The following is a 25,346-nucleotide window of genomic DNA, read 5'->3' on the forward strand; positions in this document are numbered from 1 at the left end:
TCATGTGTGCTACATCATTAGAAACATTAAATCAGCTTTATTAAGTATTTCCAACCAAAGCTTGAGACAAACTGTTCTTCTGTGTGGCTGTAATGACGTCCTAAACATACATCTAATTTGTTTCGTTTACAGCCGGACACAGCAGCTGCAAAGGTCTGCCCCCAGCGTGTCAAGCCAGAAGTCTGTCCAACAGTTAAAGAAAGGATGAAGGAAATATGGGAAGGAGCAAAACTACGACTTGAATGTTTTGCCAGCGTGATAGGTCGCTAATTAATGTCTTGCCAGCCCTGTCCATCTGTCTTGCTCTCCTCCTCTTTGACATGAAGTCTTATTTGAAATAAAACGTTGGGCAAGAAATGTGGGTCTTTAATTTGCCTTTTTTTTTAGTAGAGAAGGGTTGAGTAAACTACATTCACTTCTCCTGCCATTACTGACCCTTTCATCCAAAGTGACTCCCAGTGAATTAGGAGACAGGGCTTCAGTGTCTTTCTCTGGAACACTTTGTGGTACCCTGATGCACCAGAAGCATCTGAAAAGTCATCCTTGGAAACTTGGTGTGTCCTTAGAAAAGGGCACGCACTTTCAAAGAACACTTGGCAGGTGATCAGATGAACCATCTGTCAATCACTGTCTATCATGGGCTCACTCCAAGAAGCTTTCAGATCAAAGCAGCTTATAATGTAGAAGGAGAACGAGCCTGGAGAAGAGCAAAAACATCTTTTCCGTCAAGAAAAGCCTTCAGTGCCATTCTTTGCTCTTCTTTCAATGAATTAGTTTGTTGCACTGGTTCTGGTTCTGTCTCTCACAGCATTGATTTGATGAGTTAACACAAATTATTGTCTGAAAACATACAAAATCAGATCGCTGACCTGGGAATCTGATGGTTTGACTGACTTTCTCACAGTCAGGACGAACTGAGGCCAGCACTCATTTCAAGGTTTCCTGCCTCTTCTCATGATTCTCACTCTCTTCAGGTCCCTTTGATGTATTTCACAACGTTTATTTCACAAACTGTCGGTTTAAAAGTTTCAGTTTCTAAATCAACAACGATGCAAGCAACCAGATGCATCCAGCTCAACATCTGCGGGCTCCGGTTTTACTCACCATCTCTATGATCCTGGTTTTCTTGCCCGCGCGCTCCTTCTCGGCGACGATGTACTGGACCAGAACGACGCCACCGAACAGGGCACAGACGCTCGCGCTGGCCGCGGCTCCGACCTTCACCACGGCCGTCCTGTCCATGACGGTCCGCTCCGCTGGTACTCCACCGACCAACCGCCTCCCGCCCGGACAGTCCCCGTCCAGCCTTCTGGCAACAGACGCCTTCCTACTGGTGCAAACACGCAGCCAAAGATCCTCCATGCTGCGCGCGGGGGGGGCATGCAGGAAAAGAAGTGATGTGAACAACCTCTGCTGCAGACTGTAAAGTGAATCAGTTCCTCACTACCGAGTGAAGCATCTTTTCAACACACAATCTTTGTCAACAGTCAGAAAGTTGTTATTTGCCTCTGACGTCACTGGCTGGTCCTTCCTTCATGGGAGTGAACTCATTCATCAGTCAAAAGTCCGTTGAAACAAATATGGGAAGTGATCTAGAGGTCTGGACTCAGGCTACTCCTTGTGTGTCACTTAATAATAATAATAATCTCAATCTCAAGACTGCACAAAGAACACTGCAGCATTGCTTGTCCAGCAAGACTATTTTGACAACTGTGAGTTGAATCAGAAACATGGCACAACTTTCAAAGCAGTCAGCCTGACAAGGTGAAAACAGGCACACTTTGACTCCGCCTGTCTACAGTTTAAACAGTTTATATATAACAGACACACAGTCACACACTGGAATAGTCAAAGAAAGTAATAATATTTATTGTATTAACCGCAGTCATGCTGTATAACACATGAGACACACATAACATTGTAAAACCACAATGCTGGAAAGAATGACGAAGCTAGTTTCAGTTTTTGCAAATCTTTTCAGGAGGCATCAGGAGGGAAAGTCTAACGCCTTGAAGAGGATGTGTGTGTGAAACAGAGTGAGTGTGTCTGTGTGAATGAGTGAAGAGCACCAGTCTTGTGACTGGCTTGCAGTAGAGATGCAGCGTTGGAATGTGTTGCAAGTTGAGTAAATGTGGGAGCATAAACGGCTCTGTTGTCTGAAAATAAATACAAGCAGCGTCTCGAAGCCATGCGTCACATGACGGGAGCGAGTTCCTCCAGACGACCGATGAAGAGTCACATGAGATGGACGCCGTTACAGTTTACATTCCCTCCAGTCCTCCCATTTATATTTACTGTATGACTGGGGTGGTATGGGTGGAACAGTGTTACTGGTACATCAGCTGGGAGACACATCAGTCTGTAATTTCAACAACAGACACCGTCACATACAGTGAAAACCGCTTTGTTCATTTCTTAAACATCTGAAGGCCTGATGGGTCCGTTTGTCTGGTGGGTGCTCTTAATAGAGAAATTAGATGTTCTCAATTTGGACTTTATTCCCTCCACTACTGCAAAAAAAAATCAATTTTACAAGACATTTCAACTTGTATTGAACCACCAGATCCACTGTGTTTTCAGTGAGATAATTTGCCTCAGCTGGAGAGTTTTCTAAAACCAACAATATCGTGGAATGAGGCTGTCAGGGTACCAACGTCATATCGCCTGATTCAACCAAACTCTAGTGTCAAAAAAAAAACAGCTAAAACAAAATAGTAAAACGATCCATTTTCCTTCACTTTTGTTCTGACTTGTTGGGGAAGAGCAAGCTACATATGGAACACTTGATCTGATTTAAAACTCCCACCACAGTGCAGTCATCTTCACCATCACCATCCTCATCCTCATCAGAAGTGTACGTGTTGACGGCAGCTACTCCACAGGCCGAATGCCCTTGGCCTCCTCCAGCTTCCTCAGAGTCTCGTCCCACTGGGTGAACTGCTTTGACAGCAGGAACATCTGCCAATCACAGGTCAGAGGTCAGTGGGTGGAGCTTTGTCCCAGCTGCAGTTTATGTCAATACAGTTGGATTGTTAATGCTGTTGGATTAAAAATTAAAAATTGATTATTTATGTTTTTATTATTTATGTGTTATCCCCCAAGAGATGAGGGAGCGCATGAAGATGTTTGTAATGACATGAACTTTCACTTTCACAGTTTTTGTGTATCATAATTTGTCATGTCATAAAGTGTATTTCACTGAAATTTAAAAAAGAAATAATCTGGGAAAAATACAAGTGTACCATTTTGTTGTACTCCTCAAAAAGCTTCTTCACTTCCTGTGACTGAGCCTCAGTTTGGTCCTGTGGAAAAGACAAACATGGAGGAGATGAAACCTAATGGGACACACAAAGAGGCAGATGGAGAGAGAGGAAGAGGAGGGTTACCTGCTCTTTGATGTGAATCTGCGACAGGCGCTGCAGCTTGGTGGCGTGTTCTGGTACGTCTGTGGACAACAGAAACACTCAGCTAACACAGGCCTGATGGGTATAAACATCAAAGTGTTTCACCTCAAATGATGCAACAACTGCAAAACACAACATTGCTGAATAACTACAATCAGCACCTTGTTTGTCTCCACCAACCAGCTATACTTTACATCCATGTCTGTCCAGACTCATATGAACATGTAGTGAAGACTTTAAAGGTGTTTAATAAAAGGTATTCCGTGTATTTGTTGGTGAATCAAAGTTCTCACTACATTGACATGTATGATTCATGTATTGATTGAAACTCACCTCTGATGTATGTGCTGTCCAGCAGAGGCTGCGAGTTGCTGACCTGCTCCAGCAAAGCAGCCTGGGAAAGCAGGAAGTCCTCCTCTGTACAGACAAACACACAGCAGCGTCACAGAGAATACTCAATCAGATCTAAGTTGCTTTTAGTCTTCAACAATTTAAGATTTACTGTTCATGTGATAATTTCCATATACATAACACTGAACTTTACATGTGAAACATTAAACATTACAAGTACAGGAACTATTCGGATTCATGTCCAAGATATAAATAAGGAAGTCCTAAAATAAACTCTACGAGATAAATTTGATTGCAGTGGTAAACAGGTGTTATTTTTCATTAGATTTTTCTAGCCCAGAGTCCTCCTGGTTCTTACCAGCAAGAATGAACTCCAGCTTCATGGCATCAGGTACAGTGATGTGGTCTGTGAACTGGGGGTCTAGGTACTTCAGCAGGTCCTCGACTGCACCACAACACCAACAAATATGATCAAAGGCGAGCCAAACACAGTCTAAAATCTGACTAGAGAAAAATTCATCGAAGCACTGTTGTGAAATTATGACACTTCATAGCACTTTCCTGTTTTTAATGTTCAGTGGGCACCAAAAATGATGTTAGTTTATAAAATATTTCCATATTTGGGGCCTTGGTAGCCTAATTGTTAAGCTGCATAGTGCATACCACATAACAGCAACGTCCACATTTCAACTCCTGGCCAGGGGACCTTTATTACACCGCATAACCCTCCCTCAGCTTTGTGTCCTGTATATCTCTAAACTGACTGTCAAATAGAGGAAATGAAGGCAAAATGCAGAGGGAAAAAAAACAGTGTTGTAGATAAACAGTTGCATGGTTTCATGGCAAACATAGCACAATACTGAATAATTAGTAACTGTTTGGGTGTAAATAAATTACGTAAAAATGATTCAAAATAATTACATGGGAAGAAAGAAATGAATAAAATTGTCTCAAGCCTGATGAAACTGATGATGAAACGCAGTGTGTGACTCACTCTTCTTGTGCAGGATCTTTACTCGTTCTCTCTTGTTGGCCGTGTTGGTAAGACCTGCCTGAATCCTGGCCAGGGACTCAGCACACTGCAGGACAAAAACACAATGATTAGATTAAATGTTAGTGAGGAGGTTAGACAGGGGTATAGGAGGGTCATTGCAATTTATTAATTAATGTCTCTGAACATTTTCTGTGCAACATCAGCTGTCAGAAATTATTAAAACACTTCTTAAACAGGACACTTAAGAACTGGCACTTTCCTCAACTCTAGCAAACATAATATCCCCCAGCAAACAAATCCACTTCAGTGTTGATCACATCATGTGATGCTCTGATGAGACTCCCCATTCAGGGGCTCAAAAGGATAATGCCATGTTTTAGCCAATTTCCAACAAAATATGTACACTTAAGATTATTGCTGACTATTATTAAAGCATCCCAGAATTTCAGATGGATAAGTTTGTTTTCCCGAATCATTGGAAACCAGTGAATTAATTTCAGTGCAGTATTACACATCCCAAAACATTACAATACTCAGTGTACACTTATATGAAACCGGTCTAAAACACTTCGTATGCCTACAGAAGTGGTCAGTACTATGGTGAACTGTGTGATATATAATAACACGTAACTGTCCTAAAATTAGCTGCAGCTGGTGCGTCGTTTTTGCATTTACTTTCCAATTAGCCACGTTAAAGCTGCACATCTTACCGACTAAATAGCTAACCTAGCAGCTAATTTAAGGTGCTAGATATAAGGTACAGACTATATTTACGGTAACCTATAACACCGTAAGACATAAAACAATACGATAGGAATCTAGCTGGGAAACAAACACATTACAGTTGTTATTGTCTTACATTGGAGTAAACAGCTGTCAAAATTTCTAACAAAACGTATTCTGAATAATTGTTATACAGCCAGTGTGCATACAATAAAAAGGGCGTTAACTCATTTCTACTGACAGAGCGATCGTTAGCTTTGCTAGGCTAACAGCTAACTAGCTTCTTTGCTAACCCCAACTCATCATAATAGACATTATTCTGGGCGAACCTTGACTGGTTTTCCACTTTTGTTTCTTCTCTCGCCATAGATACGGCTCTCCAGCGCCTGAAGGCGCATTTCCAGGTTATCCACCTCCATTTTTTTATCCATTTGAGCAGAAGCTGCTAAAAGACACAGCAGAACCCAAACAGCTCCCTGATATACGTGCTTTACAAACGACGTCGCATGTTGATGACGCGCATATTTGATGGACTGGATAGATTTACAAATACGTATAGTTTTCCGTGACATTGAGTGACCTACAGTCATTTTAAAACATTTAAGATTGATGCTTAATAAAACAAAATTTTACCTTTAGTTCCTACGTGTCAATAATTTTAGAATCATTGTTTTTTTTTTATTGCAGTAAAGGGGAGTACCGCTAGTGGTCGCTGTTTTACAACGAATGGGATTTTCAGCTATTTTCCGGTGACAGCAGGGGAATGACAACACCGACAGTTACGGCCCTTCTAGTATCCAAGCCGACTGCAAAACATCGACAAAAAGTAAGGTTTTCTCACGTATCACCATCTCTTCCTTGCACACAAGGCACTTGTGTTTGAGGACAACAACAACAATACCCAGGGAGCAAGCACATTTGTTAACTGTAAACAATTCTTTGGTATGTTTCCACTAGCTAAGTTAGCTTACCTAGCCCTCAAGCTAACGTCTAGTTTCTGAATTAGCCTTACATCTGCGTAGTCTGACAGCCTTGGAGTTAGTGTGGAAGTCTAGCAAGTGAGTCGCTGTTTTCTAATGGACTTTAAGCTCCCTAACGAATTAATAACAACATATGTGGCGTTCCTAAACCTGAAATATTTGAGTCAAGGTGCTACTAGCTTATTTTACACTGCCAGCTTCATTTCTGGTTCTCGGATTGTGTTGCTAAAAGTTTCATTAGTGCTCGCCTGTCTGCTCTGTTGTGTTGTTGACAGCAGCGAACTGTCTCCCCTTGGACTTCGGAGTCTGTGTTTGGGGACTTCATCCTTTATGTGCCGCTGGGAGCAGCAGCAGCATGGCAGATGACAAGGACGTGTTGAGAGACGTTTGGTTCGGCCGGATCCCCACCTGCTTCACCCTGAACCAGGATGAGGTTACAGAGAGAGAGGCCGAGCCCTACTATGTAAGTGCAGTTACTTTCTTGCTTCACATGGCCACAAAACCTAAGGCCAGACCTAATTTTTGCTCTTGCTTGCCACCAGTGTTTAGAGACTCACCGCCATGCTTCCTAGAAGCCCCATTCTCAGTCTACAGCTCTAACTGACATCAGTATGCAAGAATGACTTCAGATACACACCAAATGACTTCATGTTCAGGAAAACAACAGTGTATACGGCTGAAAGGTTACTCCTAGCAGGAAAATATTATAGCAAATGTATCAGCAATTTTCATTCATTCAACCCATTATTACTTTATAGCAACTCATCAGTCTGCAGCCCACACAATGCCTCTTTGTGCTTAAAATCCCAAATCATGCTTGCAGATTTATTCTTAAAGCAAAGAAGAGGCAAAGTCTTGTGTGTGGTTTATTTGAATGCATTAAGGGTTAATGTCATTACAATGGCAGCACAGTTTAAAGCACATAGCTCTACTGGTCATATTGTAGCTGATATGCACCTCGAAAATGAAAATACATTTTTGTAGAAACTTTGATTTGTTCAGCTTGTGTTTGTTCTCATGTCGATGGAGCTCATTGATGGTGAGAACAACACAGAGCAACTTTCTCATTTTCAATAAGCACATCTGGCACAACCACTTTCACTGCAACCCCTCTGCCGTAGTTCTCAGTCACACTTTTTTATTTTTTATTTTTTTAATAAACCTTTATTTTACCAGGAAAATTGGCCCATTGAGATTAAAATTCTCTTTTACAAGGGCGTCCTGGCCAAGTGGCAGCACAAGTTACAAATTTAAAAATTTCAATTGAATAAAAGGATGTAAACACAGTTTGCCTATTAATTATTGCGTAGCAATAGTTCCCTTTTATGTAAGGGATAATGTATAGTGAGCAGGTCCCTATGGAGAAATAAACCCCGACAGGATGGCATAGAAGCCTGACGCGAAGCGGACATAACATTATCGTGCTTAGTGCATGGCTTACTACTAAATCGTTCAATAATGTGACACAAAACAGTCATCAAAACATATTTTATTGATTTAAAATGAGCCTACTCTGTCACCACTCGCACTGCACAGCGGCTCTGAAAGTAAACACGTACATTGCATAGAAACTGCCGCAGGACAACATATTCCTTTACAGTTATTTAGCGTAATCATGTCAAATGTGGAGAAGTGACGGGATATCCCAGACCTGAGAGAGATGTAGCCGGCAACAGAGTTTGGTTTACCGCTTAAAAGGCCCACAGTAGTTGATTTAGGCGTTCAGCGTCATACATTAAAAAGTCTATTTAAAAAAATAAACGCTGAATTTTGGCGATTGACCTATCAGAATTGAGCATTTAAGAGTACCGTGTTCTCAGTAATATTAAATTGCATATGTTCCTCTCTACTGTTGGTTCTCTCAGCTGCTGTTACCCAGGGTGAGCTACCTGACTCTGGTTACAGACAAGGTGAAGAAACACTTCCTCAAAGTGATGAGGGCCGAGGATGTGGAGGAGATGTGGTTCGAGTATGAAGGGACGCCACTGAAATGGTGAGAGAATGATTGTCAGATGATCTCATATTACGGGTTTTCTCGGTGGAAACAAGGTTGGGTGTGTGAGTGCATCGCGAGTTGCTACACTGGCGGTTAGCAGAGCAATTCAGTGCATTTCTACCTCTCATTCTCTTCTTATCAAGACTATAATTTTTGATTTTTCCTCCTATGTCTCACCCAGCCAGCCCCTCCCACCTTATATAAAATCTGCACCACATAACAACAAGCACCATCAGCAGAAAGCTGGATCACTGTAGTGTGTTGTATTTTGGTGTCAGCTTGAAAATAAATAAAGTTTCCATTTCCCAAACTGTTAAATTGTGTTTCACGGGACTTACGGGAAATACGCTCCCCTTGTTTGTGTACCTTGTTGTACTGCCTAATGTAAACATCCACATTCTCCAGCAAATGCTATAAACAGTCAGAGCCATTGCAGTGTTTTCATATGTTGTCACCTGCAGTGCAGTCCATTCATTCACAGCCAGCAGAGTAGCCTGTACTGATGTTAACAATGGGCCTGTAGGAAGTTTCTTAATCTGCCTCTCTTCTGAGATCAGCCGCACAACCAGTTAACAGGCTGCAGCCACAAAGTTCAGCCACAAGGTGTCAGTATTGCAACACAGAAGATGAAGATCCTGTTTGACAGTACGTCAAAGTTCCAGTAATTCAAGTGAAACACATTAGAGAAATTACATCAGATATCAGTCTTTATAGTCTTTTCTTAATTTGTTAGTATGTAAAAATGTCAGAATGTTTACTGGTTACAGCCTCTTAAATGTGACATTCTACTGCCTTTCTCCTGTCATTTTAAATGATCATTTAATTTTAGATGTAATATATGATATAATAAACTTACCAATTAAGCTTGACATTTAAAAAAAAATAGATACACAGTTTAGTAGTGAGACTTTTAATTTGGAGGTCATATGCTGTTGTCATCCTGGAGATGGCTGATGAAACAGGCGATTTGGCTGGTTGGTTTAGCAATTTTACAGCGAATAATGTTAATACCACTAGTTTTTTTTATCCTTGGGAGCTGAATTCAGTCTCTGTGATGTTGAGCTGATGAGCTGCAGTCCAACAAAGTTTTCTCCAGTAACATTGTTTCCTGTTGGCTTCTCCGGTTTCCAGGCACTATCCAATTGGAGTTCTGTTTGACCTCCATGCCTCCAACACTGTCTTACCTTGGAGCATTACTGTGCACTTTAAGGTGAGCATCACTCACAGTATGTGTGTTCATGTACAGTATCCACAGTATGCCACTTTATATTCTATATGTAAAGTAAATGCATTTTGTTTTCAACTGTATTCTGAATTAAAAAAAGAAATGCTGTAAAGCTCCAATAGTGAGTATTTGTATTTAAACAATGAATCAAATGACACATGTAATCCATAAAGAATTATCACCAACTTTAAATAAAATCGTTGTCCTGCGCATGTGTCAGAGTTTTCCAGATAGTGACCTGCTCCACTGCCCGTCCAACTCTGTGATCGAGGCTCACTTCATGTCCAGCATCAAGGAGGCCGACGCCCTCAAGCACAAGAGCCAAGTTGTCAATGATATGCAGAAGAAAGACCACAAACAGCTGTGGATGGGCCTGCAGAACGGTGAGACACACACACACACACACCAAAGCACACGCATTTCTATAAGCAGCTGTGAATGTGCAGGCTAAAAGGTGAGGAGGGCAGATTCACACACACACACACACACACACACTCTTTCAAAGAAGAAAGACCACAAGCAGCTGCTGGGGAAATGACACACATTCACTCATTAACACTCACATGCACACATGTTATCTCCTTGCAGCTCACACGCCTACATGCAGATTCACACATGCTCCTCACACGCGCGCACACACACACACACACACACACACACACACACACACACAGACTTGCAAACTCTCTTTAGTCTGATGGCAGTCTTTGAAATCTCCACTTCCAAAACTTCTCCCACCCACCAGCTTCCCTTTCCGCTTCCACCCATCTGTCCAGACAGGTTGATTTCTTATTGGCTGTTGGTTGTGATTGTGGTGGTTTGTGTAGGTGAAGCTGGGGCGGTGGAGCTGATTCATTGGAAGCTTGTGATGTGGGTGTGGGCGCATGGGGGCAGGGGAGATGGATTCCCAAGTTTGAGGTTTGTGTTGGTCTTTGAAAAACAAAACCCGACACATAGTGTGAGATTCTTGGAATCACTGCAGGTCAAGTTGATCAAACAAAGCAACAATAAACACTTTGTCCACCGGTGATGCAGCTGCCCTCTGGGCCTGTCACTAATATAAAGATATGTTGCCTTGTTTTGATTTTGAATTGTCATGCCTCTCCTCCTGTCCAATGATTAATGATTAGCACACAGTAACTCCTTTTTTCTGTTGAATTACTAGTTTTTTTTAAGTTTATTTACTTTTAAAATACCAAACTGGGAAATTACTTCTCTGCATTTAACCCATCACTGATCGAAACACACGTGCAACATGCAACATGCAGTGTTAGGGTATTGAATTGTTATTTACAGGGATGCAACTAACAATTCTTTTCATTATCGATTAATCTGTTCATTGCTTTTGAGATGAATCAGCTATTTGTCAGAATTGTGAAAAACGCCCATGCCCGTCAGTTCTGAAAGCCCAAGGTGACGTTTGTTCTGTCCAAAAATGAGAAGCAAAAGTCAGATATTCAGCGTGAAATTATGTGAAATGGAAAAAAGGGCAGAGTGGAACCTGCAAATAGTCGATTATTGGTTAATCGAAGCTAAATTAGTCTTATGTTCATGGAAAAAATCATTAACTGACTCATTGTTTCTGCTTTAGTTATAAACATATTAAATAATAAACTGAAGTATCTGCTGTTTGGAAGCCTGGTGAAGACCTACAAAGGTTAAACCACTTGTTTTAAAAATGTTAATTATTCATTGTTGTATGAACAAGCCAGGTTACAGAGGGCGGCTCTTTATTATAATGTCAGCAGCACTGTGCGAATGTCTCATTCGTTTTAGCAAATGTTTGAATATACTGTCATACACTGTATTCGCCTGTGTGGTAGAATGTGGTAACACTGAAAATGGTACATTTATTGTTACAACAGTAATGCTGATGTTTGCCAGGATGCACCTGCTCCTGCTTGATAATTTCAAAAGTATCAATAATTTGAACCTTGAATGAGTTTGTGCAGTAAGTTTTTACATAAATGAGGTCCTGATTGTCCTTTGAGATGTGTTTTGCCATTTTCTCTCAACGTTAACATGCTACTTGTGACACACAGTTGACAGGAAGCTAAACTAATTGCAATGCAAATGATGGTCAGAAAACTGGTTCTAATTTGTTCGATTTGTGATCAGAACTTTCATGCAACTGTCAAAACTGTACTTTGTGCATTTGGCACTGAAAATGCTTTGAGCAGGTTTGCAGACAAAAACCCACAAAATGTCAGCTGCTTATCGCTCTTTCACTTTCCCCTGAAACTAATAAGAGAGAAAAATGTCACACCTAGAGAAAGAGAAGAGAACAAGAAAGAAAGATGAAAAAAAAAAAAAACAGTTGTTTTGGAGATGATGCCACTCACTGTTTGAAAAGCTCAGGGTGTGGTTCATGCTGTTTTCCCCTGAAATTGCTTGGAACAGCTCGGGTTGAGAAGTTGAACGGACTCAGGAAGTAGCTCAGTCCATCAACGGTATTTTTTTTGGTGCAATTTTTGTCATTCATTTAGCTAATTTATGGTCTGCCTTTGAAGAACGAGTGAGTGCCGCTGCTCAGCGACAGATTCTCAGTCAGCGAGCGAGCTCAGTAGCACAAGGGGTCCAGCAACAGCAAAGAGAAGCAGCTGAGAAAAACATGTGCAGAGCCAGAATATGCTCACATCTGACTCGTTGAATTAAGGGTTTATTTCAACCAAACCAGGGTCGGCGATGGAACACTGGAACGACCACCATCATTTCTGTCGCGTTCAGTTAGAAACTACGTTAATGCTCCTGTACTAATCTGAAAAGAAGGAGCTGGCCTTACATGCTGCACATGAAAGTGAGAGATGAAACCTTTTCTAAACCAAAACTTTCACATCCAAAAGAGACCAGAAACAGAGAGAGAGAAGCGGGGATGGCTTTCATCCAGGGGAGAGAAAACAGAAGATTTTCAGAAGGTTCATGTGAAAGCGAGAGTCGAGGGGAGGTGGAGGGTTTGAAACTAGCACATGCTGCGTGCAATCATTTCGATGATGACAGACTGTCCTTCAGCGAGAAGACCAAGGTTCAAGCTCCTGTGTTAGCGCGGACCTGGCCTGCTGAGTTGCGGCTGATAAAAGACACTCAGTTTCCATCAACTTTTTAGAGGTGCCTCAGCATCACTGACCCTGACCTCTGATGTCTTTGTGAAGGGGTGAAGGTTAGGCTAAAGGACAGTGCTACTCTCTTTCACATGTTTTGACACTATTTTTTTTTTAATTGCATTACTGTCATCATCCAAGGCAAACGGAAAATTTGCTGCAACAATTAGCTTTGAAGCTACTTGGTATGTCTGCCTGAAAGGGTGTTAAATCCCATTCGGGAATGTAAATGACATCGCATTGCATTTATTTGGCTGGCACTGTTATCCAAAGCAACATTCAGTAGGTGCATTGAGTCATACAGATACAACCCAACATGCAAGAATCATGCAAGTACATCTTCAAATGAGCTGAACTGCTTCAAGTGCTGCATTAAACACTTATTATAACACAAAGTCATTTGTACCATGAAGTATGTTTACAGTGTTGTGAATAGTCCAAAACATTAACAAACTGTAAATCCCCTTCATTGACATTTCCTGTAAACCCTGAAGCTCATCCATGTCTGCTTTTAGGCTGTGCCAGGACTGAATATGTTTACATGCACACTTGTCTTCTGGCAGTTTTTTGGAGAATCTCATTTGCGAGTTTGCTCTTTGAACGTCATTCTGTCATATTTAGAAATGCAGCTAATCCCTTTTCCGGGTTTTGAGAAGTCTTAAAATGCTTCTGTAGCTTGGTTATTCTCAAAGACGCTGGGGAACGATGGCATGAACCCCTGCTGGGTATTGTTTGTAATATTTCTCTACTATTGCCAATATGATGCCTGAGAATGATTTTCAATTACTTTGAGAATTATAAACATGCTTTTCAACAAACCCCTTTATTGCCTTCACAACAGAAGACACGCTTTTCAAATGTTAGATGGTGTCTGAACACAAACAGCCATCAAGTACTCTCCCTCAATGAAATGCAGTCTAAAAGGCGCAGATTTTATGTATATCATGAAATACGTCATGAAAGAATAAGACCTTTAAAAAAACATCTTCATATTCAAACCTTTTTCCAGTTCCTCATTTCTGGCTTTGTTTTTTTTTCCTTCCGGTCTGGTTTGTCTCTCATGTGTTTTCATATTATAACGTATTTTTACCTAATTAGTTTATTAACTTTGATCTTTCTGTGTGTATGAAGCACTTTGTAACTGTGTGACTTAAAACGTGCTTTAGAAATGAAGCTTTACTTTCTTACTTACACTTCCTTTGGTATTAAAAAAAAAAAAAAAGAGGTTTGACAACCTGTCCTACTGAACTCTTCATTCTGTCTACTGCTGTCTGCACAAGTGCATCAGATTAGGTCACAATTTACTGTACAGTAATAAAACAAAAACATGATGATAAGCTGTTTAATAATGATCATTACAATGAAGTGAAAGCCGATCAGACTAATATCACTTGTGTGGCAGATAAACTGATCCAGGGTGCACTCTTCACTTGAGGCATGCCACTGAAGGATGATAGAGATTTTATTAAGTCAGCATCACTTATCATCGAGACATTTCACAATAGCTGACGTGTGTATTTGTGTTGTCACAGATAAGTTTGACCAGTTCTGGGCCATGAACAGGAAGCTGATGGAATATCCCACCGAGGAGGGAGGCTTCAGATACATCCCCTTCAGAATATACCAGGTGACACACACACACACACACACACACACACACACACACACACACACACACACCAACAAAACAACACACTTTTTACCCTTCCACAATGTCCCTATAGTGTTATTATAAGTTTGTCCAGTAGCCTTTGAGCCTGTGGACTGTTGAGAGTGAAGCTGAAGTTTGCCAGTCAGCCCAGCAGATGGAGCCAGATGGCTGTACAACAGCCTCTCTCTGTGGCAGGGAAACCACCTCCGAGACACTAGCTCATTTTGTCTCGTATGTCACTACTCTCTACAGTCATGCTCTATTCAAAACATGCAGCTGAAAGGAAGTGATAAAAAAGGAAGTGATAAAAAAGGCCTCCTTCCTTCCTTCTTTTAACGTATATAAATTAAGGTGATCATTCCTGTTCATCTTATGGACCACGATGAGTAAAATGTGTCTCTTCCGGGCACCCACACACACCTGCAGTCAGTCTAGATATCAATGAGAAATACAGTGTAACTGAGGAGTGTGTGACTTTCTCTTTGACAAATTAATCACTCGGATGAACAATGATCTATTGTTATACAGCGTGTGAGTTTATCATCCAAAGCCGGCAAAAACAGCCAACCTGCCATAATACCCGCTTTAAAACAGCACGAGTCAGCGTCTGAGACCCAGTTGTTTCCTTTATGTTTGTTTGTTTGTTTGTTTTATTTAATTCATTGTTTTCTAGAATGGTGAAAGTCAAAGATTAACCCAGCTCGATAACCATCCTTCAATTTGTGACTAATGTTCAAGAGTAACATTAATTCCATGTATTTGAATGTGAACTTTGTAAGTTCACAAGCAGTTTTACAGCAGCTTTCTGTTTCTGTTCCTGTGACCTCTTATAAAATAAGTCTCTCAGACACCATGAAACAAACATTGTCTGTCAGAGGCGCGTTGGACGTGCTTTTTTGGATGTTGTTCATCAGCTTTTGTACATTTGATGCCCGTGACTCTCCCCAGTTTGTATGCAATTCCACTGAACCGAGATGAGCTGGTGGGTGAGACTCAGGGTTCAGTCCTGGATCAGGAGGCGTAGGCAGACGTTTCCGCCAAGCCTCCAGCTTTATCCTGACTCAGGTGAAATTTCCTTCGGAGGACAAGAAAAGAAATGAGATGAATAAGCGGCTGATTCTCACCTGGAAAACATTAGCACACTGCGAGCCAGACAGTGGGAGAAAAGTGCCACGCTTTGAGTCAAGTGCTGGGGGTTTCTGTGCACATCAGGAAATGCTGGTCAAGTGTGGAGAATTCATTTGAGGGCTTCCAGGGTATGAAATGGTTCAGGATTGCACAGAATGAAAGAAAAAGTTTTTTTTTTTACCCAATAACACTTGGCACTGTGAAGGAATCATCTGAAGCAACAGTGTAATTAAACATAATTTAAAGTCCCTTTAATGTTACTGGACACTAAAGATTCTCATCCAATCCAGTCAGGAAAATGGAGATTTGGAAAACATCTGGATCCTTGCAACAAAAACATGTTGACAGTCTGCTTTGAGTCTAGCGGCTGAATGTGCGTGCATTTTGCCTTGATCTCAAGTCACAGAAAACAGAAAAGCCCCCCTCGCTGTCACCGAGTCCTGTGAAGGAATTAAAACGTCCGGGCCTGTCAAGACAAGTTCGGAAAAATAAAGTAAGAAAACGGAGCAGCGAGCAGAAAATAGATATGGCTTCAAATGACTGAGAGGAGTGACATCTTATGAAACAGAAAGAGATTTGGAGACATTAAGAACAAAACAGGACTTCAATGTAATGGTTTGTTGCAAGAGTGAACTTTCCTACCAAGCATGTTTTTCCGTCATCGTATCTGCTGTGACTGCCGGTAATTTCCCACTGTGATGATTTATTATTGAGCGTGTCAAGCTTTTAATGAGACCTGCCGGGCTCCACATATGGCTGCATTTACATTTTGCGCAACAATGAGGGCGGGGCTACGGCTGTCAATCACTGTCAACGCTGACTGTTTTGCATGAAATTCAAAAAGCTCGTAAATGCTTTTGTTTTTACTTTCACATCTTCAATGCGTAAATAAGCAAATTTACACTTTGACAAAAACATTCTTGTGTTTGGCAATAAAACACAAGTCTTTAAAGTGGCAGACTGAAACACGCAGTCTCACCAACGCGACCCGCCCTCTCAGACATGCACTTGTTGCAGCCGTAAAAGCGCGTAACTGCTGGCGGGCTGGAGAAACCCAGACCGTTCCAGTTTTGGGTGTTTTTCATGGCTGAATTGAAAGTTTCCACGGCCTTTTATGAGCTGAGCTGGTTTCATGACAATTGGAGTATCAAAGCCCGTTACAACCTCGCTGTGTGATTTCCAAACATGTTGGAGAAAATAAGCATCATTCCTGAAAAGTCTGGATTGTTTTGGTGGTGGTGTGGTTTTCATCTTACTAACTGCTAAATATTTACAGCCAAAGAAGGCTTGGAAAGAAAGCGAGTGGAAACTAAAGCTGTTCATTATGATGTTGAAAATACTCATACTGGCAGTTTTCTGTGGCACTTTTCAACTTTCACTGTCCAAAAGGCCTCATAAGTGTCAACAGAGGTTTAGGATTTGCACAAAATGTTTGGAAAAAACTTGAAACTTGTTGACTCAACATTTTGGACTGGAGTTGATGCAGCCTTTTCAGGTCAGATTAAACCACTTTTTTTGCAAGTAAACCAAAAGTGAGTGCACTTTAAATGGCAGAAATAATCCATCGTTGCACAGGACGACTGTGTCAACTACGGTCGGCAAGGTTGTCAATGTCCATCCATGAAGTTTGCAGTTTACGGTGGGCGGTTTGGGTAATAATGTTACTGTTGGCCTTTGTTTTCTCCTCAAAATAAGTTTGTCTAACCTGGCTGTTTGTTCACAACCAGTCTAATTGTCTGACATCAGATCTCAACATTTAACTGTAATCTTAATAATACCGATAGCAGTGAGGGCCAAAACTAAGAAAAAAGGACCCGGTTTGTGATAAACTGGATTTCTCCTTTAGTCAAAGACGCATCACAATAAAAAACAAAAACAAGCAAATAAACTTTCTGTAACAAGTTTCAAATCGTGTAACCGAGCTCGTCACTGCTGAGGAGAAAATCCAGTGTTTTGTTAGCCAGAGTTGTTGTTGTGGCGAGACCAGACAAGATGCGACCAAACCCGGCAAAGACACCCGGCACGGGGAAAAAGAAAATAGATCGAAGAGTTCGAAAAAGGTACAGAAACACTGAGAAAAACAAGGCTGTTTGGCAAACCAGAGTCACTGTGGTGACTTAACAGGAGACACAGAGGAAGATCCCCCCCCCCTCCCATTCACACACACACACACACACACACACACATGCTCCGAGTCCTTCAAAGCCAGATTGTGGTCTTTAGTGTAAATAACATGTGCTGTGTTTGATGCAGACAGAATTAATGACAACACTCAGTCCAAATAACAGAGGGCTCATTTCCGTCTGGCCTGCGCTCCTCATGGAGATGAAGACACCTCATGGGCATGGATGACATATTTGTGTGTGTGTGTGCGTGTGTGTGCTTCTACCTTATGCTGTTGAGGTTAAAAATCATTTAATCGCCTTTCTTGTCCTGGTATGAACTGCAGATGTTAATTCCTAGTTTACATCCTTGTAAGTTCAAATTGAAAACTTTATTTTTTGAATGTTTCTGTATGAGTTTGCGTGTGCACATGTTCATCTGTCTTCCCAAGCTTCTGTTTGTGTGTTGACCTGATTCTTACATTTGTCTTTCTGTCAAGTCAAAGGCTTCCTCTTGAACCTTTTGCATGTGTGTTATTGTGTGTGTGTGTGTGTGTGTGTGTGTGTGTTGGCGCGCATCGGCCCTCCGCGCCCTTTGCTCCGGCTGGCGGCGGAACTCGTTTGGCTGCAAGTGCATATTCCTGCTCCAGCAGTGACGCCACTGTGTGATTCAAAGAGCCGGAGGGGGCTGACCGTCTCGCTGCGCGGAAAGTGAAAATTACTATCCTTCTTTAAAGACTGCTTACATTGTTGCTGTACAGGTACACCTCTCTGTTCCCGCTCCGTGACTCAGTGCTTACTCAGAAACCCCCAACGCAAGAGCCGGCAGTCCACCTCCAGCCGCCCCTGTGTTGTGGTACTCTGGAAGCGGCCCGTTTCGAAGAATGTTTATTGCCTCCCAGATATATTGTAATGGCTGGGTGAGACATGGGGGAGGTGGTGACTACACAGACAATTACAAAACATGGGAATGCTGGAAACTGTTCGTGCCAGAGGCAACAGGTGACATGCCCGTTGCCTTTACAGTAAAGTTTTCTGTGAGAACCATGACTGTCAATGGGAAATCTTCAAGTTTTGTTATCAGTCTGCTACTGCCAAGCAACGACAACGCTGACAGGCTTTTATGGGAAGTTAATGTTGCGTTGTTGGGAAAAATCTAGCTGATCTGTCCATCATCATGCACAGTCAGATGAAGGTTTAGTTTCATAATGAATTCTGTGTGTTTGGTTTGTTCCGATCTAGTATTTTCATACCTTGCAGTTTGCCCAAGATATCTCCCCTGTAGTGATAGTAACCTTACAGATAGTTTAGGTTTTATTTGTTCAGTTTTGAGATACCTGACTCTAGTATTTGTGCCTGTACCCATACTCAATAGAGATGAATGGACTGTTGTTTGCACTCACAGCTTTAAAAATAATCTAATAATAATAATTATAATCTGAATAACACACTTTTAACAAACTTCATAGAAACTTCAGTATTTCTTTGGTAGAAATAAGAATTAGAGACAGAAACCTTGGAGACGGCCCAAAATCTGGGCAGATAGAACCAAAACTGTCTGCATGGCTAAATACAGTCTTGGGTTTGTAAATGACAATACTTTCATGAAAACATCCTCATCAGGTGGATGGAGCCAAAAAGACTTGGTAAGCATTACGTAAAGAAAGCTTAAGTTTAGGGAAACTGATCCTTCTGCTAACCCGCCGGAGCCGAGAAATTCTGACTAGCACTAAAATATGGAGACGCCCGAATGGTGAAGTCCGACAGATCAGCCTGGCGTGCGACCCATGAGCGATAAATAATTTAGAATTCATTTCAGCGTCCCTTGGTGGAGTTTCTCCTGTACAGGTGTGCATTTCAAGCTCTGAGAAAATGAAGACTGCTACAGGTGAGGCTAGAATTTTAATTTATGAATGGATGGGCTCAGAGTTCAGTGGAAACGCTTTCTCTCACCCCTCTCAATTCACGGAAACTCATATTGATTGACATATTGGTGCTGCACCCCCCCCATCCATTGTTTTACCATCAATTAGGCAGATTGAATCCCCTCCATCAATTAGGCGACGTCTTGAGTTCCGCTGCTCTTTTCACTCAGCGAGAGGGAGCCATCTCTTTTCACCCGAATCCCGATGACGCCTCGCTCTCTTTGTGCCGCCATGTGCTGCTGTGCCAGCTAAGGTGTCAGACCAGCTGAAAAGAAAGTGTCTTCATCCAAGCAATATCACGCTTCTCTCCCTGGGGATCAATAGTCCCTTCTTTGTATGGCGATCAGCTCAATTATTCATGGTTGGCTATTTAAAAATGCAACGAAGTAGCTGTCACTTAGCGCACTCTCTCTGCTCTGGCTCTCGCCGATGATCTCGCACGAAACGCCGTGCTTCCTGTCAGTGACTCAGTCTTTCTGTGTAACCTGAGCACGGGCTTCGCGCCTCCACCGTCACCTTCCTCTTGCCGTTTCGGGCCTGGCTCTGTGGTGTGTAGTTACCGCTCGGTTACTCGATCCCCGTCCTCACTGGTTTCCTTTTCACAGCTCCATGATTAGGCCCTATTGTGTGTCCGACTCTCCGTTTGACACCTCAGGTTGGGTATCTGCCTGCACCGTGTTTCTACCTCTCTCTGCGTCCACGGCTCCTCCCATTATCCTGTGCTGCTCAGGTAGAGCAAGACGTTAACTGTTTCCCGAGTTTGGCCACTAATAAGACCACAACGAGGCCTGGGCGAGTATTCAGTACTGTGGGCTTTTTTTGGTTTTCGGTGCTACTGAATTTAACTGATATAATTAAATGATTTTTATAATAGAATAACAGAATTCATTGATCAAGTTTTCTTTTACACATGTGACTAGTTTGGTCTCAGGTAGTGCACAACAAAGATCACAGCTCATTGCCCTGATATGTGGATTTTTGATGTTTTTTGCCATGTTGTGAACAGTAGACCAGTATGTGATGCACATCAGTCTGTTGGCTGTTCTTGTGATGACTGTCAGTGCAGTCTGCTGCACCAGTTTTGAACCAGACGGTTGTACAACCTCGTCTGCTGCCGTCCAGCGTGACTTGGAGGATGCACACTTTTACCTTCTCTATGTGTAAGTCTAATGTTTTCACATCACAGACGATGAAGATGAGTCGTGCGTGTAAAACCTGATGAGACTCGTGCAGGCCGACGGGAGTTTAGTTTGGTGCTGAGCTGACACTAACTGAGCAGGGCGGTGAAACAGGAACCTATACATGTTTCATATTTGTAGTCAAGATGTATCGAAGAAAATACATCAGTGATGTTTGAGTCACGAATCGAAAAATATTGATCAATATAGCCGACTGAAGACGACCCCCTTCGGTTTGAAGTGCCAAATCTTCCACTCAGAAAATCCTGATTCAGGGAAGTGACAACGCCATAAGAGCTTGATTGAAACAAAAATATGTGTCTGCTGCCTGCCTCAGTACTCCAACAAATCCATATAGTAGCCTGATATAACTCAGCAATGTAAATCTTGCATCTTATGCACTTGTCTCTTTATTGATTTTCAAATGCTCAAAAATACTGTACCATGACTTTGTTTTGTTTCATGTTTTGTTGTTAATATGGTCAAAATCATCACTGAGACTCATGCCAGTGGATTTTCTGATTGTCAGATATTGCAGTTGGAAAAAAACACGTAGAATTTTTTGTAGCCAAGTCTGATTCGACTGACATAATTCTCAGTAGGATACAGCCCTAGTTTCCAGTCATATAAGAGAGGAAAATGCAGCAAATCCTCAAATGTTTGGCCTTTTCAATTTGATGAATTAATTTAAAGAGTAACTGACTGTTAGAGGTCTTAAATATTCAGATTTGGACATTTTTTTGCCACCAAATCTTACTGTGATACTGATTTGACCATTCCATTCCGATTCCACTAATTAAACACAACCAATCAGTGAAATTAGTAGGTGTAGTGTTAAAAATGTGCTTGCTCCTGAGTCACTATGGCCCACATCTGAGATCTCCTGAAGTAAAGATCCTTGATTAGCCAAATAACATTATAAGTCACTGCCTGACAGCAGCCCCTGAATGGCGTCCAGCGCCTGGCGCCTTGTCTCCTGCCCTCAGGACACGGGTCACTCGGTAACCAGAACCTCTGAATTTTTAACTTGACTCTGAAGTGATAGCGAGACTCTTGACATTTACAAAGAACATACGTGCTGATATACCAGCATCACGTTCAGGAACTGGATATAAAGGAGGCTACAGTACAACATAAAACATATGAATAGCTATAACCAGTTTGGTAGATCTGACCTGTACCATACACATTGTGTAGTGATTACTCCAGTACGAATGGAAGCCCTAATCCTAATATTCTGGAGACAATGCTCAGATTAAGCTTTAGACTTCATTGTATTTACCTGTAGCAGGTGTTCAACTGTGTGCTGATGGATGGCATAGACTGACGGGAAGTAATTTATTTTCCAAAGGTTGTGGGCAGTTTGGCTGCTTGGCTGCACAGAGGTTGAATGGAGACACTTGCAGATTTTGGTTTTAACGTTAATGTGTTCAGTATTTGGCCTCAGACTCCCAGCAGGAAGTGGGATCAGCCAGGAAGAGCAGGGCCAGACGAAGTGTTGTGATTTTGAGGGAGGTCTTGCTTGTCAGCTCCTCGGTGAGCCTCTGTGACATACAGTTCCTCATAACACCCTGTCCTGCTTAGACCTGCACTGATGTTTTTGTGTCAGTTTGCTGAAGAGTAATGCTCCCCTAACCCAGTCCATCGGAAAACATTTGAACTTCTGACACGGGAAGACACCCTCCAGTAATTACCTCCATCGGCCGATGATGCGACCCATGATTTAAGCTGTGTTTTAAAGGTTTTGGAAGTGTGGTTTCAAGGCAGACTTGTTGAATGTGTGACAGATGTTAAATATGTCGTATGAACTTTGGTTAGCCGTGTCTACAGAGCATCAAAATCTCGAGATTCTGCTTTCATTCTCACTCATTTAACAGCCTGAACTTAAATTTCAGGTGGTCCACCAACCTGAAGTTTATTATTCATAGTGACATTATAATGTGAGATCCAATCTGAATAGATTCAAAGGCTGAACTTATATTCATCGGTTTTGTATCATCATCATTAAAGGCATCTTTTAAACCTTGTTATATTTCAATTACAAAAAATTTTCAACAGTCTGGTAAAAAGATCTTTTTTTAAATCCAGATGGACCTTTAAATAAGAAAAAAGCAGAATAGTGTTGATTAGCAATTAAATATGTCCTGTCCAGTCAGTTTTATTTATATAGCCAAAAACCACAAGTGGTCTCAAAGGACATAACAATCTTTACAACATACGACACCATCTGTCCTTGAGTCAAAGTCCACTACCAGCTCTGGACATAGTTTACTAGATATTTGTCTGGTGTCTGGCGGTAATTTCCCACCATGTTTCCCGCACCTCTCGCTCATGGAATGTTGTGGCTGCAGTTTTGCAGATCAGAGCTGAACAGTCATGAGGATGTTTGGTGCATACGTCACTTTGTTTAGCTGTCCCATCATGACTTAGTCAGTTTACATTTGAGGCATTGAGCGGTCGCCCTTACCCAGAGTGATCTGAGTTGCGGTCAGCAGAAGGATACGCTGTAGCTCCTTCTGTAGATCGCTATCATGATAAGAGGTTAGTAGTCAGGAGGTCCCAGGTCAGGGTGACATCAGTGTGACGGTATGTCTCTGACTGCAGACGGCTCTCAGACAGTTTGGGGAAAAAAATAAATCAGAGGAAAGATGGTAGGATTGTTTTGGGAGGGATGATCGGAAGACTGAAGAGGTGGTTGAACTTACCGGTGTGCCCTTTTTCCGAGCAATGTCTTGGCAATGACACTTTCCATTCTTTAGTTTCTAATCAAGTTTTTATGGTTTCTTGTGGAGCAACGGGGTGGTAACTGATTATAACAACCGTTGGGCATAAAAGCGTGCAGTTTGTGTCCTGGAGCTAAACACTCGATCATTACCATTTCCATGACCTCCAAACTGTCTGTGTAGCGGCGAAAGAGAGAAGAAGATTTCTCTTCTTGGGAACAGTAGAGATTGTCACACTTAGTGTTATGTTTTTCTCAACCATTCTCTCCGTCTGAGTTTCCAGGAGTGCCAGAGGTGTTTTCACTCTGCGTAGACGCTGACTTTTTGGCCAAGCAGCCGCTAATGACTTCCAGATTGATTCTGATCAGTAAAACATGTCAGCATCACATGTAACATCTGTTGAAATGTTGCAGATTGCTAAATATCAAATTCTGTGTGGCGGGTCTCATCAAAGCACCACGTTCCCACCTCGGCTCACGCAAACCGTCCATTCACAACATTTGCGTGCAGACTGGTGTGGATTCTTCCCACTGTCTTAACCTTGTGAACTGTGATCTTAACCTTAGAATTCCCCCTTATGTTACATCACCTAAAACTGTGAAACCATTTACAGGATATTTTGTCTGCCTTTTCCCGCAATTCCTTGAGTTGATGTCAGTTGTCTGATGAGTAAAAGGTTTAGATGCTGAATGGCTTTTTCATGGCTGCACCATAAAATCAAATGGAAGCTTCCCGTCCATCCCATATCCTATCAGCAGTGTTTTTTCTAAATCACTATGGCACACAGCTGAGATCTCCTGAAGTAAGTCAGTCAAATAACATTAGAAGTCACTGCCTGACAGCTCTTCCTGCCCTGAACTTTCTCTTGTAGTTTTAGTTTTACTGCATTAACTCAGCCATGCCTTTGAGTATTGTTGTGGCCGGCCCAGGGCATAAAATGACTCCCCTCGTTCCCCACTTTAAAGGATGACCATGCCACAGCAGATGCAGCCAAACCAAAATAATAAAACAGTCTATAATATTACCAACTAGCTTACCTGTCTTCATCAAAAGAAAATAATAATAATAATAAAGTGCTTTACAACAGAGAAATCTCATGCACTAAGTGCCTCACATAAAAAAAGACAATAAATATGAAAACATGGATAAAAAATGTATGTCAAATAAGATGGAGAATAAAACCCGCTTAATAATAATAGCAAAGATAACATCAATGAAAGATCTAAGTAGAATAAAGACAATGCAAAGCCTAAAGAATGCATAAAATGAAGTAAAATACAACATTTTAAGAGAAGTGCCGCAGTGTGGAAGTGCAAATACAGGCATCCTGAACAGAGATGGGTAAAAAGATGTCAACTGAATGGGCCTCTCACCCCTACAGCTTCCAGGTCTGTTGTTTTGGAAGATATTTAGATAATCTAACGCATAAATTAATCGACAGACATTAAATTGGCGATCACTCTGCAGCACAGCGTGGTCTGGTATGGCACAGCGTGGTCTGGTATGGCACAGCGTGGTCTGGTATGGCACAGCGTGGTTGGGAGTCTGGAAAGAGACAAAGTGAAGCTTGCATGCATTTGTTGTCCTGACGTGAGGGACACCAGGTCAGAAACAGCTAATATAGATCATTTTGGAAGACAATGTGAGAATTGAAAACTACAAATGAAAACTTTATCTGTACCAACAACAACAATCAGTACTTCCAGAGAAAAGTAAACTCCTCATGTGAACTCCAGATATGTTAAAAAATGTTGATCTTTTCTCTTTGCAGCTGTTAGCATGAGCTGCTGTGTGCAGTGTACCGGACATACTGTAAATACAAACTTATTAATTAGTCCTTTTGGTGGATACTGACACATTTTTTCGAG

The 25,346-nt window shown here is 41.7% G+C and overlaps 2 protein-coding genes across 3 annotated transcripts in view; one reads left to right on the forward strand and one right to left on the reverse strand.

The window, feature by feature from the left end:
* Window positions 1-1,845: 1,845 nt before the first annotated feature.
* dctn3 (dynactin 3 (p22)) lies at window positions 1,846-5,956 on the reverse strand. Its single transcript, XM_041942828.1, has 7 exons — window positions 5,802-5,956; window positions 4,750-4,834; window positions 4,114-4,200; window positions 3,738-3,821; window positions 3,387-3,445; window positions 3,243-3,302; window positions 1,846-2,958 (listed from the first exon to the last, which is right to left on the reverse strand). The coding sequence occupies exons 1-7, from the start codon at window positions 5,901-5,903 to the stop codon at window positions 2,872-2,874; spliced, it is 564 nt and encodes a 187-aa protein (XP_041798762.1). The 5' UTR covers window positions 5,904-5,956; the 3' UTR covers window positions 1,846-2,871.
* Window positions 5,957-6,229: 273 nt separating this feature from the next.
* Window positions 6,230-25,346, forward strand: part of atg5 (ATG5 autophagy related 5 homolog (S. cerevisiae)) — a 38,293-nt gene continuing 19,176 nt past the window's right edge. Inside the window, exons 1-6 of one of the 2 annotated variants that reach the window (XM_041942472.1) lie at window positions 6,230-6,298; window positions 6,728-6,915; window positions 8,318-8,445; window positions 9,580-9,658; window positions 9,894-10,056; window positions 14,304-14,398. In XM_041942472.1, the coding sequence (XP_041798406.1) occupies window positions 6,808-6,915; window positions 8,318-8,445; window positions 9,580-9,658; window positions 9,894-10,056; window positions 14,304-14,398 (573 nt within the window). In that variant the 5' untranslated portion in view covers window positions 6,230-6,298; window positions 6,728-6,807. The remainder of the gene's footprint in view (window positions 6,299-6,727; window positions 6,916-8,317; window positions 8,446-9,579; window positions 9,659-9,893; window positions 10,057-14,303; window positions 14,399-25,346) is intronic. The other variant, XM_041942473.1, reaches the window with a different exon arrangement.

This window comes from Chelmon rostratus, chromosome 8 (assembly GCF_017976325.1).
Source record: "Chelmon rostratus isolate fCheRos1 chromosome 8, fCheRos1.pri, whole genome shotgun sequence".
Lineage (NCBI taxonomy): Eukaryota > Metazoa > Chordata > Actinopteri > Chaetodontiformes > Chaetodontidae > Chelmon > Chelmon rostratus.

Coding starts and splice junctions, on each gene's coding strand:
- dctn3 (XM_041942828.1), bottom strand. CDS start 5,903: ATGGATAAAAAAATGGAGGTGGATAACCTGGAAATGCGCCTTCAGGCG. Junction 3,446..3,737: donor GGACAGCACATACATCAGAG/GTGAGTTTCAAT, acceptor TGTTGTCCACAG/ACGTACCAGAACACGCCACC. Junction 2,959..3,242: donor TTGAGGAGTACAACAAAATG/GTACACTTGTAT, acceptor TGTGATTGGCAG/ATGTTCCTGCTGTCAAAGCA.